This window comes from Apteryx mantelli, chromosome 8 (assembly GCF_036417845.1).
Source record: "Apteryx mantelli isolate bAptMan1 chromosome 8, bAptMan1.hap1, whole genome shotgun sequence".
In the NCBI taxonomy this organism is placed as follows: domain Eukaryota; kingdom Metazoa; phylum Chordata; class Aves; order Apterygiformes; family Apterygidae; genus Apteryx; species Apteryx mantelli.
In genome coordinates this window covers 43,295,694-43,310,490 of record NC_089985.1, presented here as the reverse complement: position 1 = coordinate 43,310,490, position 14,797 = coordinate 43,295,694, and the positions used below count along the sequence as shown (strand labels likewise).

Below are 14,797 nucleotides of genomic sequence, written 5' to 3'. Positions count from 1 at the left end.
TTAAATCTGTAAGGTGAGGAAATTATGGCCAAGAGGGACAGCTAGCTTGTCAGCAGTGACAGTTCTCCTTCACAGTTTAGGTTTATTATCTCTCTGCTGCATGTGCAGTGAACTAGTGGTGGCCGTGAAACTACTGAATTTTAAATGGAAATGTATTGGCATCACTGTACATTCTGGTGTCTGGGATTTAAATCCTGCAGCCTTGGCTAGAAAGGGAAGGATTCTTTAATGTATATGCATGAAGAAAACTTTTTGACTGCAGGTGTGAGCAAAGTTATCTATCACATGTTACAACTTGTCAGGCTAGTAACCTGGGATGAAATACAGGCCCTGTTGATGTAAAAATGGTAATTCTGCGATAAGTTTCATTTGTAACGGGATTTCACCTGGGAACTGCATGAACATTTGAACCATGTCATAATCAGAATGTTCCTCTGCAGTGCCCTTTAGTTGGATTTAATTAGTTAATTTAACCTGTAAGCTGCTACTTTGCTAATTTGCCTTGTCAATCCACATTTATCTGACTTTGCACTACAACATACTACTTTTCTACAGCTTTCTCTATTGCTTGTATTTTTTTTGTCATTGCAACAATTTATTTCCCTGTAATAAGAGTCTGTCTCTTATTTCTGACTTTGCATAACTCATCTTTTTATTTTTCTAGTCCTTGCAGTGGCTAATTTTTTTTCATTATATTTTTAATATATTAGTGATACTTGTTGCATCACTCAGTAGCTTTATCGTGTTTTTGCTACTCTCTCTATGTAGAGCATGATGGTTTTTTATGATAATGTGCTCTTACAATTCCTACCTGTGGTCTTAGACTCTCTCCTGGCTTAAAAAAAAAAAAGTGAGCAAATACAAGGGGAAAAGGAGGTTAATGAAGTTAACCTCTGTCTGCTTAAAAACAACTTTAGTAGCTGTGAATTCTATTTTCTGTCTCACAGTAGAATTCTCTTATTTTAGACTATGATGAAGATTTTGAAGCAGATGAAGTCAGTGAAGAAGAACAGACTGGTGATCAAATGAATGGAACGTCAAAGTCATCCTCAGATGATGAGAACGATAATTCAGACCATGAAAAAGAGAGTAGAGACTCATCACAGAAGGCACTGCAGGCCTCTGATGGTGAGAAAGATGAAAATGATGGATACTCTGACAGTGACTCAGAGGATAATAAACAAGGTTAGTTTTTTTTCATACCAAGGCTTATAGCAGTCAATGTGATGCATGTTTTACATTTTGTGCATGTCCGGTAATATATGTTGAGTCTGTATTTGTATTACTTTTAAATGACGCTTTGGGTGTTAGTCATCACGAAATATCCAAACCCTTTGTGTTTGTTGCACAGTCTGGGCAGTGGGATTTTTCTGCTGCCTTAAAGATACCCAGCTGTGCAGTAGCCACTTCTAGAAGTAATTGGGAAGAGAAGGCACAAGTCAGCTACTTTGCTGTACCTTAGACTGAGATGCAGTCTTTCTGCCTTTCCCCACTGCATTCATTGAGCTGGTAGAGCTTAATGTATCTCTCAGCTGCAATTGTGATACTCTTCAGGTGGGTGAGAAGAAATGGGAAAGAGTAGGTTGACATCTTTATTACAACATTGTGATATTTTACAGTTCCTGGTGGCTTCACTTGGGGGAGCACAGATATTAATTTTGTGCTGCAGTGCTAATATGATATATAAACTAGGTAAAGGGCAAAGAAAAATCATGCAGTGGCTACTGAATTGGTAAAAGATACTTATTTTAAGTGTTTTTATCGGTTCTACCATCCATCATTGAAATACAGCCAAACTCATTGGGCAGCATAAGCATGTGTCACAGTTTACAGTAGACATTGCTGAACTATTTAGTTGCAGAAATGGAAAAGCAGCTAGTCAGCAAATTAGCTGTGAATACTTGGGGCAAATGGTAATGTCAATGGTCACTGACATCCATGAAGTCATGACCACTTACACATTCTGAGGAGTGCACTTTTATCTGAGAAGTCATCAGGAAACCCAATATAATACCTTGTTTTTCATAAGTGCTATCTTTAGTGGATTTTTAATGACCCTAAATAATCATAACCTTGGCTTTGTACCCTGCTACATCATTCACTCAGTTGTGGTTCAGAGGGGAAAACGCAATCTACTCATCTGTCCATTCCACTTGTAGCAGTTAGGAAGTTTTTGAGGGTCTCACTTAAAGTCTGGTAGTGAATAGGTTAAGAGTCCAAGCCAGTATGACAAGTTGTGATTTCTTGATCCAGATATAGGTACAAAAGTGTGAAGTGCACAGGACAATTATTATTAATTTAAGAAAGATTAAGCTGTTCTGTAATGAATTTCTGTAGCATAAATAGCATTTTCTGTCCCTTCAGTTGCCTGAATCAGCACTTTTCATGCTTAATGTTCTAACTGTTGGCCTTCACATATTCCCAGCAGCACATATTCATAAATAATCCAACAGGAAACTTGCAGGCAATTTTACATTTATTAAACAAGCAATAAGAGAATTCCAGAACATGGTGAAAGAGCAAAAAATGAACTGCCTACATTTTGGCTTGTCTCTTCTTCATGGCAAAGTGGTTTACTTCTCTAACATTTCTCCTCTACTGCTCTCTTAGATCCTGAGCTGACTTACGTGCCTGTTGCTTGCCATAATATACCAGGATTTCTCCATTTACTGCTGTTTTAATGAACTCGTTTATATTCCTTACATCTGACAGTCCTAATATGCAAGTTGTTTCTCAAGTTAAATGTAAACATTACTTCACATTTGTATTTCTAGGTGAAATTTGCAAAGGTAAAACAGCTCTTTGTGAAAAAGTTGCAGCTGCAAGAAAGATCCAGTCTTTTTATAGAAAGTATAAAATGCAACAGAAATTCAAACCAGGTTTGAAACATTTTTGCCTATAAAATCATTGCAACAATCAAAAAAATCTAATTTTTCTTTTCTAATGGTAATCAGAAATAGTTTATTTGTGATTCATGAATAATCAGTACAATTAAGCATTCTTTTCTTCTTATTAGTGTATGACATTATCATTTTTGTGATTTTAATCAGCTGCTTATCAAGCTGTAGCAGTGTGTGATAATCAAGTGGAAGCATGTGGATGCATATGTGTTTATAGGTGGAGAGAAAGAGGTAACTGTAAGGGCCTTTAATGGCTACCTGTACACTAAGGACCTTCTTTAAGGGCCACCCTTTTCACCTTTGTTTTTACTGGCATGTAAGGATGCTGCAAGTCACCGTAGCTCAATAACTCAATATAAATTTTTCTATGCTGAAGAGAAAAGGCTATTGGGAAGCCACCAAATCACGAAATAGGGATATTTAATTAATATCACTAATTAAATTATTAATTTAATTAATTTAAATTAATAAATGTAAAACAGCTACTCACTAGGCAGTGGTTCCTCACCCATTACTGTACATGCACTGATACTGTGTATGAGGTTATATTTGCCATGGCTTGCTTTGTTCTCCTTTACTGTAATAGCTCAGGACATGTGTTTAAGCCATTTACATTTTGTGTGGTTTCAAATATGAGAGTTTTAGTCGTCTGTCTTAGCAGCCTGATTTGCTGCTTCTCTCTTTTACATCAACACACTAATACAGGTGTCACCAGTTATCATTTGCGGCTCATTTGGCAATGAGTAATGACCCTTGAGTGTCAAACTTGGGAGCGTCCCTCCATGGAAGTGAAGGGAAGCTGTTTTGAAAGGTGCTTCTTGAGAAGCTCATGGCTTGGAATCCATTTCCCGTTGCCCACGTGAGCTTTGACGACTTAACTTTCTCATCGTGACTTTTGATGAAAGGAGACAGGGAAATTGGCTTTACTTCATTCATTATCCCTGTAACATTTGCTGAGGATGCTAGGAGGATGTAGGCAATGTTCTAATTTGGCATTTGTATATCTTAGTGTAGGGAATGGTACTCAAATATTGGATGGGAACTGTAAAGGGTCTTTTAGAAGTCTAAATATATACATACAATGAATCATGGAAGAGGCATAGATTAGGGGCTAGGGATACTGGAGGAAGTGCTCCTTCAGGCTTTCCACCCGGAGGATATAAATTTTAGGAGTTCTGTAGTTCTTATTTAACACTAGTGCACAATGGACTGTAACATTAGATAAGGTTGTTAAGGTTACTGCTAGCTTTGGGTGACATTTCAGATCACTGGAATCTTTTGCATTTCTAGGGGCTTTGCTTTTAACTTTGAAGGTCACGATGATCTTTTTGTTCTGGCTGTAGTGATTAATCTTCAAATAGATTTTTACACTCAAGGTGATAGAAATATTCAGAAATCAGTTGATATCTACTTCTGTGTACTTGCACAAAATCTGTTTACAAATATCACTGCAGTGGAATCCAAACTGGTGCTGGGCATTTCCTTCTGTTTGAATAGAAAGTTTGGTGGAAGGGTTTGTGATATCCCAAATGTCTATTTGCTGGATGGTATTTGAGTCCTCAGCTAGTTCTGTCCAGGTTCGCTGTGCAGCATGTGTTTCTTACAGAGCCAGTTAGTTTGCTGACGTAGAGCTCTTTTGCTGTATGAAGGGAAAGGCTGTGTTTATTGGAAGTGAGTGCTGGAAATGGGGTGGCTTTTTCAATCTGTGAGGTTCTGCTGGAGCAATATATAATAGAAGTTGGTGTTTTTAATGAGGGCATCAGTAAGTCCTTTCCATGACACCTGATTAACTATTCAGTTTTGATTATTTGATGTTAAGAGTGGTCTTGATGACATGTGCCCCATGAAGGCAAGAAGTTACAAAATATGGTGGATTCGTGAAAAGTATGGAAAATTTCATCTGCTGGGTAACAGTGGGAAATGACTTATTTGATGAATGTATTTGTGTTATCTGTTATCGAGAAGGTACAAAACTGCAAGATGGTAAGAAAAGGAGAATCTCACTCAGGAATAGTGCATGAGATTTGTTTTTAATCCTTTAAAGAAAATAAGTTTTTTTTTTTTTTTGAAGTTTTTTTATTTAATGACTCCAGGCATTGATACACCCCCAAGAGTATATTGTGATTGTCAGCAGTATGTAATATAAGGACGTATGGGCAAGAAGGTAGTATCAATAGAGAGTATGAACTGTTTAGAGGGCTGGTACAAAGAATGGAATGAGCAAGAGCTAAGTAATAAGAAACAGGCACAAAGCCCTTATAGGTGTAGAAATACACAGAAAAGGCTGAAGTTGAAAGAAGAACAGAAGGAACATGTTTTTTGTGTTATAGGAGACATACTGAGTCTGTTTTTGCTCTTAGTTCTATCTGTATAACATTATTCAAATTCTATAATTAAAAATTTTTTAAAAAGGTGAGTTTAAGGCCTTTTGCTCTAAATGCTTATATTCTAAACAGCAGAAATTCAACCAAACATTTGTTAGTAGATGATTCATTATACAAAGCCAGACATCACTGGGTAATTAATGTCACCCCGATTTAATTAAAATGAGTTGAAATAAATTTATTATAACCACTGAAAAAGAAAAAAAAAATGCAATCCACTATTTTAAAAAATGAATACAGAATGTCTGTGATTTCTTTCCTGTTGTCTTTCTTTTGGTTGTCTTTTGGTCTTCTTCCTTGGTAATGAAAACTTTCAACTTTTTTTTCCCACCAGTGAGCAAAAGAAGTGGAGGAGAGTGATGAAAAAGATGTGAATTTTTCCTACTGAAATGTAGCAGTGGTTTCCTGAGAAATAAGATATACTATTAAGAATTTGTTGGTAATTTTGAGGATAAAGAGGTTTTCTGTATGACTGAAGAACCCTTTCTATCTGAAAATAGTCTGTATGGAAACATTCCAAGAATTATTAGTACTCATCACTAGTTTCATCATTTCTTTTAGGAGATTAATAAAGTATCTTAAAAATCTGAACAGTGGAAGATTTTTCTGGATATTTATTATTACATTTTTTTTCTTAATTTAACTCCAACATTTTAGTTGTGCATTTTTGCACATTCTTAAGCAGTTCTTCTCCCTTCTTTATGTTTACGCTTACAAATTTTCCAAGACAGTTAGTGCATCCTCTGCCTGAGTCGTCATTTGCCCCAATCCTAAATATTTAGATTTTTTTTTTCTTGTAATCAAATCCATGTAACTCTTCTAATATCCAGCTCTTTTGCACTTACCTGAATTGCCTCTTCATTAATGCATCTTGTTGTGCCAGAGGTCTGGAAATTAGTACACTGTCTTGGGCAGCCTCTGTAGAGGAACTCCCTTCCTCAGCCCATTGAATTTTCTAGTGGTGGAGGATTGATACTCTGATAGGGATTCTTTCAGCTGTGGTTATAAGACTCTTTCGGGCAGGAACGTGCTATTTTCCACAGATTACAATTCTGGTATACTGATGGTGCATGGGTGGAAGCTAAAGTTACAACATGGAATTCTCCTTCTTCTCCTGTTTGCATGAGTGCCTAACTTGGGTGAAATTCTCCGACTCTGTATTTTTCAATATTGAATGCAATGCCCTGCTGAGATGTAAGGTTTTGTGCTCTGTAGTGCAAGAGTCTGTCGGAGTCAGTCACTCCGTAGCGCAGAGTCTGGCATTAGTGGCAGGGCCAGCATGAATAGGGTGTTACTACATAAGCAGTTTAGTCCATGAGAGGTTCATTTCAGGTGCAGATTTGTCTTGTATCTACTGATGGAGTCATGTGCAGTGCACATGAACGCACCCATAATGTGCTCAACGCACTTTTCTACTTGGTGTAATCAAGGCTGAGTCACTTACTGTTTAAACTGTGAATTTTATTTGGTTGTCTCCTGGAGTCAGTCAACACAGACATTCACTATTCTGATCTGGTAAGATCAGTCTTTGTGGGGAGCTTTATTGGATTATCATGCTAGTAATAAGTAACTCATTTTCTCTTGGCTTGCAGAGGATAATAAAGATGTGTTGGTTCTTAAATCTGTTACCTACAGTCGAGCTCCTGAATTCATATTTAGGCACATAAGTTAGTGATCTCATTTGCAAAGTTATTGAACACCTGTAGCTGCTGTTAATTACCATGGCTACTCGGACCCCTGGAATCACTCTACTGCTCTTTAGTATGTACGTACACAGCTAGGTGGCCAGCAGAACATGTTTGTCTAAAACATTTGGAAAGGCTCTGCCTTCAGCCTTGTTCCCCCCCCCCCCCCCCGGTCCTTTTATTTTGTCATTAGGTGACTTTTTGATATTTTGTTAATTTGAGTATCTTTTTTTATGGCTGAAATGTAGGTTTATCCCATATAAAATTTATTGTGATCCAGATCATCCCTGCTTTGCCGTGGCATGTTAGTCATTTGTAGTGCAAGCTTACTTTCTGTCTGTCTCCTAGATGCAAACATAATAAACCTGTGAACACCTGGAAATTACCCACACAGTATGTTTCTGTATAATTTAGCTTTCATTCTTGCTAGCTTCAACTTTCATCTCCTCCTGACCTGAACTTCTGTGTACTCTGTACATTGCCTATTCCTGAAATTCATCTGCCAAGCCTGAGACCTATGATGGTTTTGGAAAAGAACTTCTCACTTACTTTCAGTTAAGCATGTGTGTTAGTGTTGGTAGGACAAGATTTTGGATGGCAAGCCTTTGGGCACAGGTGCTACATTTTTGTGTTTGCAGTAATCAGTACACTAATCTACTTGTAACCTTTGAGTGCTGCTATAGTGGAAGTAACATAAATTAATGGCACATGGATTTTAAGAGTACATACAGTGTACAATATGTAAACTGCATATTTGAACTGTTTTTTCCCTGCAGTAAGTTCCAGTGTTCTGCGAAATGCTATATGAAGAATGATCACTGAAGATTGATTTATTTTTCTTCAAATTTTCCATTTTTGAATTTTATATGATGCTCCCTAAATCTTTTATTAGAGCAGATGGTGAACTGCCTTCCCAATTCACCTTCTGTGTTTTACACATGATTTTACAGATCTTTATCCTGTTCACTGATATGATAGGAGTGCACTAAAGGACTGTTATTATTGTTGACATCTTTTGTGAAACAGAGCTCAAGAAACAATTCTAAAAACCCTTCTCAATCATATTAGAGGTGGTTCTGGAAGCACATTTTTGTGTGATTGATGGAGCTAATGGAATTCATTTTCATTATCAGAAGAAAAAGTTAATGGCTTTGATTTTAACACTGATACATTTGGGCAATGTACTTCTATGTACAATTATTGGAACTTTGCCATCATGTCCTTCAGATGGTGTAATTCAGAGATTGATATTAGATAAGGATCTGTCCCTTTGTGCATAGCAAAATGAATTAGTGGGCAATGAATGCAGATGTTTTAGTGACAGATACTAAAATGAAATTGTTTGCTACTTCTAGACAGGAGGTCTACGCACTCCCTCTCATCCATGAGTACTCTGTATAGCAGTGAAGATGACTCTGCTGAAAAGATCAATGACAATGTTAAGGGCAATGAGGAGTATGATATCGAAAGGGCATCTGATAACACAGCTCATGCATGTTATGGAAATGAGAATGGGGAGAATAAACTGCTCAGAATGGAGGACAATCTGGAAACTTTTTCGCTGGAAAAGGAAAGAATAGATGAAGCAGAAAAGACAGAAACAGAAGATTTAACAGCAAGGGAAAACACTGAATTTTTTTGTGAAAATATAATGGCAATACAGCATCAAGGTTCTGAAGTTGATGGGGAACTCAAACAGGCTGGGTCAGTAGAAAGTAACACAAGGGAAGATGGGGAGAAGAATGCACGTAACAGGAAGGAAGATGGTGAGGAAGATGTCCTAGTATCTTTGGAAAGCAATATGATGGAAGTGGAGGATAGAAATGAAGACTTTCCTCAGAGTGACGAAGGAGGTGGTGAGTACATTCCCTCTGCAGAACTGTGATGTGACCAGTGCGTGTAAGTGCTGCTGTATTTGCTTTTATACTAAGTTATTATGCAGCATGGGAAATGCAGTTGCTGGACTACTTTTCTAGACAATATCAGGCTGTTAGAGTGCTCTGTATTGCTGTGAGCTAAATAACCATCCAGAATGTAACCTGGGTCTGTTGTTTCTTTTCTAGTGTTTTCAGTGTAAGGCTTTGGCTATTCTTTTTTACTCCAGTATTTAGGTCTGATATATCATGTAATTATATTATAATTATAAGATTCAAATGTCCTTTATTATCTGTAAGAGAATCTGCATGCCAGACTGGGGGAATCTCTTTATAATGTGGGTAATACTGGATTAAAAAAAAAACTACAGAAGATGCCATGTGAGTCATGGTGCAGCAGATGGGGATAAGAAATATGTCAATTGACTCCTGGTTTTGTAACTGCGCTTTGTCATGGACTTCTTGTCAAGGAGTAAATCAGTCTGACACCTCTGTTTGCTGGTAAAATGGAGATGTTGCTGTTTCAACCTCTCCTTTATGGATGATGTGTTGATAATGAGCAAGTAACAAACGGTTAGCCGCATTAGCAAGGTTTTGCATTATCATATCTGGGGAAGGGGAAAGAATGCAAGTCCTTGCTTTGAAATGTTATCTGGTTCATAGGGGAAATGTCTTGGATGTTGTTAAATCAGGCAGTATAAATAAATACTCTTCTGCAGTGGTGCTGACATAAAGAAGGAGAGCCACAAGCCATGCCAGACTATATTTCTAATTGTACCTTTCTATATGCTGGATTTGCAGTGGAATGTATCATGCTTTTGTTCTAATAGGTGTTTTTTGGTTCTGCTTCTGTTGCTTTCTGTTCACTACAGTGCATGTATCTAAGCCATGTGTGTGGAATAAACATCTGTGAATGCTGGTGCTCAGTACTTTGCAAGTCTGTTGCTGCTGGGTTACTTTGACTCTCTTGTGCTTTGCTTTTGCTTTGTTATGCATTGAGAATTGAAGTAAAGATGGTAGTATACACTTCTCTGAGTAATGCTGAAGTCTTAAAAGATGTTTGCTTCTGGAACCCTCCAGCTGTGTGATGAAAGGAACTTCAGTTTAAGCAGCTTTACCACTAGACTCAGATGAGTTGAGTAAAGGCTGTTGAAGAACAAGGAACTTTAAAAACACAGAGGACAGCATGTTACACTGTGGTGTAAAACCAAAGAAAGATTAACTGAATGTGTCAAGCTAGTAATCTGATACTGAATTAGCCCGAAACAATGGCACTGTTCTTAATTTGTACAAATTTCTATGTGCTGTCATTCAACACACACACTTTTATGGCTCTAGGTTTGAACAGAGACCATCTATCAAATATCACAGGGAGGGAGTCAAATTGGTCAAATTTTTTATAGGTAACAGCATTTACTTCATAGTAAAGTCCAACATCATGTCTGCTGCCTGGAGACTACCTGCAATTCAGGGACAGAACAGGTCAAAGGAGGACAAAACAAGGACAAACCAATCATTTAACTAGAAGAATCTCAAGTGAGACCTCCTAAATTGCAGTCTGTTCTGTGTCTACACAGGGGTTCTCTAGGTAAATCTAGTGTTTAAAAAAAAAAAAAAAAAAGATCCCCAAGAAACTCTAGAGCAATGGAAGAACATTTTTTGAGATATAATTAGTGTGTTAAAAGAAATATTGCTGGGTAGCAAAGGTACAGGGGAATCTTAGCTTCTTCTAGGCACTTAGCAAAATTGCTACCTTGACAAAGATTCAAATTCCGAATTTAAGGATATTTACAGTCTTAAGAAAATGTCAGATTCTTCCAACCCCCACTGTGCTGGTTGTCCAAAATGTTGAGGGCTGTCAGCTTCCAAAAGACACTAGGAGAACTGAAAGAACTCAGTCCTTTACTGCATCTGCAGAATTGGTTCTCAGAGCACTCTTGGACTTCCCTGTTTTTTTCGCATGAACTTCTCTGTAGGGCTGGTCATTCCAGCCTGTGTCTGCAGGAGACCGACATGGCACCGTTTCACTTTTGCCCTGATGAGATCTATCATGCCCTGCTACTGACAGGATTTCTCCTAACCAGTGCTGTCATTAACAGGGTAGAAATAATTTATCAGAGCAAAATGTGTGTACTGAAGAAAGGAAAAGGTGCAAAATGCTCCTCTGGGGTTATTTGGTTGCAGGTTGAGTCTGGGCAATGGTGTGACAGAATCTGTCAGAAGTATGGAAATACCTGGGACAGGTTCCTACTGTGCATTTTCTGATCTTGCTGTGCTCTTTGTGACAAAGAGATACTGCTGATCCCATAAGACAAAATTACTGTGAGCTGTATTTGTCCTCCTTCTCTGGTCTCTGTCTTTTGATAGACTGTCAATTTCCCTCTTGGCAAACATTACACAGGCAGTAAACTCCTAAGAATGGGAACTGCCAGCTAATCGGACTTCAGTCCTATAATCAGGTCAAAGTAAGAAAGTATGCACCATACTCAGCAAAGCTCTTGGTATTTAAGCATGTATGAATAAAGTGCTACCTGTACTTTAGTCTGAGGCAGCCAAGGGATCTCCTGGAGCTGAAAGCTTTGTGATTTCTCTGCAGAGCTGAAACATCAAAATGATTAAAACAGATTTTGCACTAGTGCTCAGAGACCTTTGTCAGGATCTTACCTTAGGAACAACCTCAATTGCTGTTCCCTGAACTTCCCTGCTTGTCTTTCCTGGTTCCTTGCAGTGCAGCTCTTAGTGCTTCAGCTAGGTGGAATGTGCAAGCAGCAGTGAAGCCATCGCTTCCCTTTAGGAGCTGTGGTATAGGCAAAAAGGCACGCTGAGAAGATGGCTTCTGTAACATAGCCTGGAGTGGTCTATTTAAAATTTTCTCCCATTTCTCTTAGAAGCTGTGGGTTCTGGGTACTGATAAGGAAGGAAGGAAAGGGAGTAAGTGGAAAGGAGCAGGAGGAATCATGAGAGGAAGGAGGAGGAAAAAAAAATAGAAAAGGTGAAAAACAGAAGAAAAATAACATGTACAATGGAGAATAGGAAGAGAGAATCAACAGTGTAGAAGACAACCATGCAGGAAGAAGGTGAGAGAGAGCAGATGGTGTATTGGCAAGAGAGAGGCAAGGAGCTGGGAAGAGAAGAATGTGAAGTTGAGGACAATGTTAATTCTTCTCCTCACTGCAAACCAGTGGGAATAATATCCCTCTTCCAGTTCCTCTGGAATCTTTCATTGCCCTGACTGATTCTGAAGCAGCAGACGGATTAAATCCCATACACACAGCTACAAGTATAAAAAACTTGGGGCTTTATTCTCCAGTCTCTTAAGAATTGATAGCCCTTTATCTTAATGTATTGCTGGAGGGAACATGCTGTAAAATGCATGCACACACATACACATGCCTATTCCTGTTCCCACATATAACACAATGGGATATATTCCTCATGTATACTCATTTTATTTTTGCTTGCCAAATTGGAGTTTTATCTGAAAGTAGCAAATTTCTCTTACTTGAATTCAAATGGTATTTGATTGTTAGAAACATGGTGCAGATGATAAAATCTTCCTTAAAATAAGTATTAAATGTAAACTGCATAGCTGAATCTGCAATGTTATCTTAAGTGATTTAATCAATCTGTAGCTTAGTGAAAGATCCAGGCAATCCTTCCTAATGACTATTGATTCTGTTTTTTCTGCTTCATGCAGGTCTGTAGTCTTTACTGTTCAACTTAGCCACAGGAGCCAAGACAAAGATCGTTAATTACTGTCTACCTGAAACTATTGAGTTTTACCCGCGTATAGCTTGGTGGCTGGACTGTTGGATTTCTTTACTAAAGGTGTTCTCGATGTGTGATTTCAATACATCACCCCTAGAAGTGATAGTGTTCCATAGAAGACCTGTTCAAACAAACACATTGAGGAAAGACAGTATTTCAGTGGGTTAAGTATATCCTTAAATAGGGAAAGATGCATCCTTCTGAACACTTTCTGTAAGGCTATTTGTCACTTCATGGCAGAGGCAGGTGGACAATTTGGATGAGACTAGTGGCCAGGTCAGTCAGTCTTACTGTGCTTATTTTTATGCAACCAATTTTCTTTTAGCAGAGCTCCTAATTACATAAGAAGTGCCCAGAGATCCATCTATCACGGCAGTCTGTTTCTGATAATGGGAAGAGAAGATATTGTTCCCAGAGAGCATGAGAGGCATGCTGTTTTATGTTTCACTCACTTCGTAGTCCGCCATCAGTCAGATCTGTTGTACACAGAAAAAAATCCTTGCCTAGTTCTTTTAGCATCCATTTATGCATCTGATGTCCATGAGTTTCTCTAGTCCATTTTTGAATCTGCTGTTACTGTCTGGCCTTCAGCCTCCTGTTTTAGCATGTTCACTCCCCTCTGTTCTGTCCCTTCTTGATGATGCCCCAAATTTTTGGTACCTTTACTACATGCTCTACTGCAGAGTGGCCCAGAGTCAGCCAGTCCCTTAGCGAGGGGCATTAGCTTCCTCCTCATGGCTCCTTGTTTTAATTTCAGAGAAATCTAGATAAGGTGTTACTTGAAAGTCAAGATATCATACCATATATCACCTCTTTATATAGGCTGCGAGTCGAGATTTAGCCAGAAAAATGTTGAGTGGTTTGTTGTTCCCCTCAGCTTTGCTGAAAGTTGTCTGGCAGTTGGTTTTTTGCAATGGGAGCCCAAGTTAGGATTCAGATCTTTTTTCTCACAGACTGAAACCCTGCTCCTGTACTCTCAGAACAAATGGCTTTGTCTAAATAAAATGCTGTAGAATGATTCTGAAAAAAGTGTTGATGAAGATAGTGAAAATTGTCCATGTTATCACTGAGCCTTGACATTGATCTTGTCTGCGGGCTTCCAGAAGCAGAAACCTGGAATTTGGTGATCTCTGCAGCAGTTCCACTGCAGTGATGAATTTGACCAGTGTGCCACTTCATGGCATATACAGCAATAAGATCTCGGAATATTGTGATTGTCTCCTTTATGATCTTGAAGGTACTCTTGAGGAGTACCAGGAGTTGACAGAGTTCCTCTCATTTGATCCAAGACTTGATTGATCCAAGCAGTGTAGGAGCAGTATGGAACGTATGAGCTATTGGGCACCATCCAAGCAGCAACAGGTATGAATCAAGTCTCACACTAACAGTGATAACACAAACAAGAAATGGACAGCTGTTTCAGAGATGTGCTTTCTGTGATTCCTAGTGGGACACAGTCAGTAGAGACCATTTGGCAGTAAAGCCAAATGCTAGGTTTGACTTTATGTTGTCAGTCTATAACAGTAGCAAACCAGCAAACTCTTTGTCTAAAAGACCCTAAACCAATAACAGCAATAGAAAAGGAGAGAGAGGGAGAGAGAGAAAAGTGATGGAACTTGAAGGAATAAGCCTGGGATGCTGAAGGGAAGAGCTTTCCAGGAAGATGCCAGAGGGATAGGCTGTGTATACAGGTGAAACGCTACTCATAGAGAAGCAGTTCAGTATTACAAGCTTGAAAGTCTTTCATGTAATTACCCAGCATGCAATTCATAAAGCAAAAATGGAATTGACAGCACAGTCTTAAGGATAATGTTACAGGTATGAGTTGACTGAAACATCGCAGTCATTGCATTTACAGAGTAGATAATATTTCCCTACTTATCTGTAGATAAACAAATCTTCATTCACTTCTGTTAGTTTGGGGAATTGAGGATTCATCAGAACTTTAATTGGGCTTAAAATAGAAAAATGTCACTTTTCTTTTAAATAGTTATGGAACAAAAACAATTTTATGTCTATACAACAATTTTGCTTGTGCATTGAACCTCCTTCCCCTCCATCCTGACAAAGGTAGTCTCACTATTTTGTGAAAATTTTGTGGAAGATTGCTGCTGCATGCTTCTGTAGCTGCTCCTTCATGAATCTCTCTCTCTCTCTCTGTGTTTTTTTTTTTTTTTTATAGTGGT

The 14,797-nt window shown here is 38.4% G+C and overlaps 1 protein-coding gene across 1 annotated transcript in view; it reads left to right on the top strand.

Annotated features, from left to right (window-relative positions):
* The window catches only part of ERICH3 (glutamate rich 3), a 53,007-nt gene that overhangs the window by 29,640 nt on the left and 8,570 nt on the right, over positions 1-14,797 (top strand). Inside the window, exons 11-12 of the mRNA XM_067300828.1 lie at positions 967-1,185; positions 8,325-8,825. Of these exons, the coding sequence (XP_067156929.1) occupies positions 967-1,185; positions 8,325-8,825 (720 nt within the window). The remainder of the gene's footprint in view (positions 1-966; positions 1,186-8,324; positions 8,826-14,797) is intronic.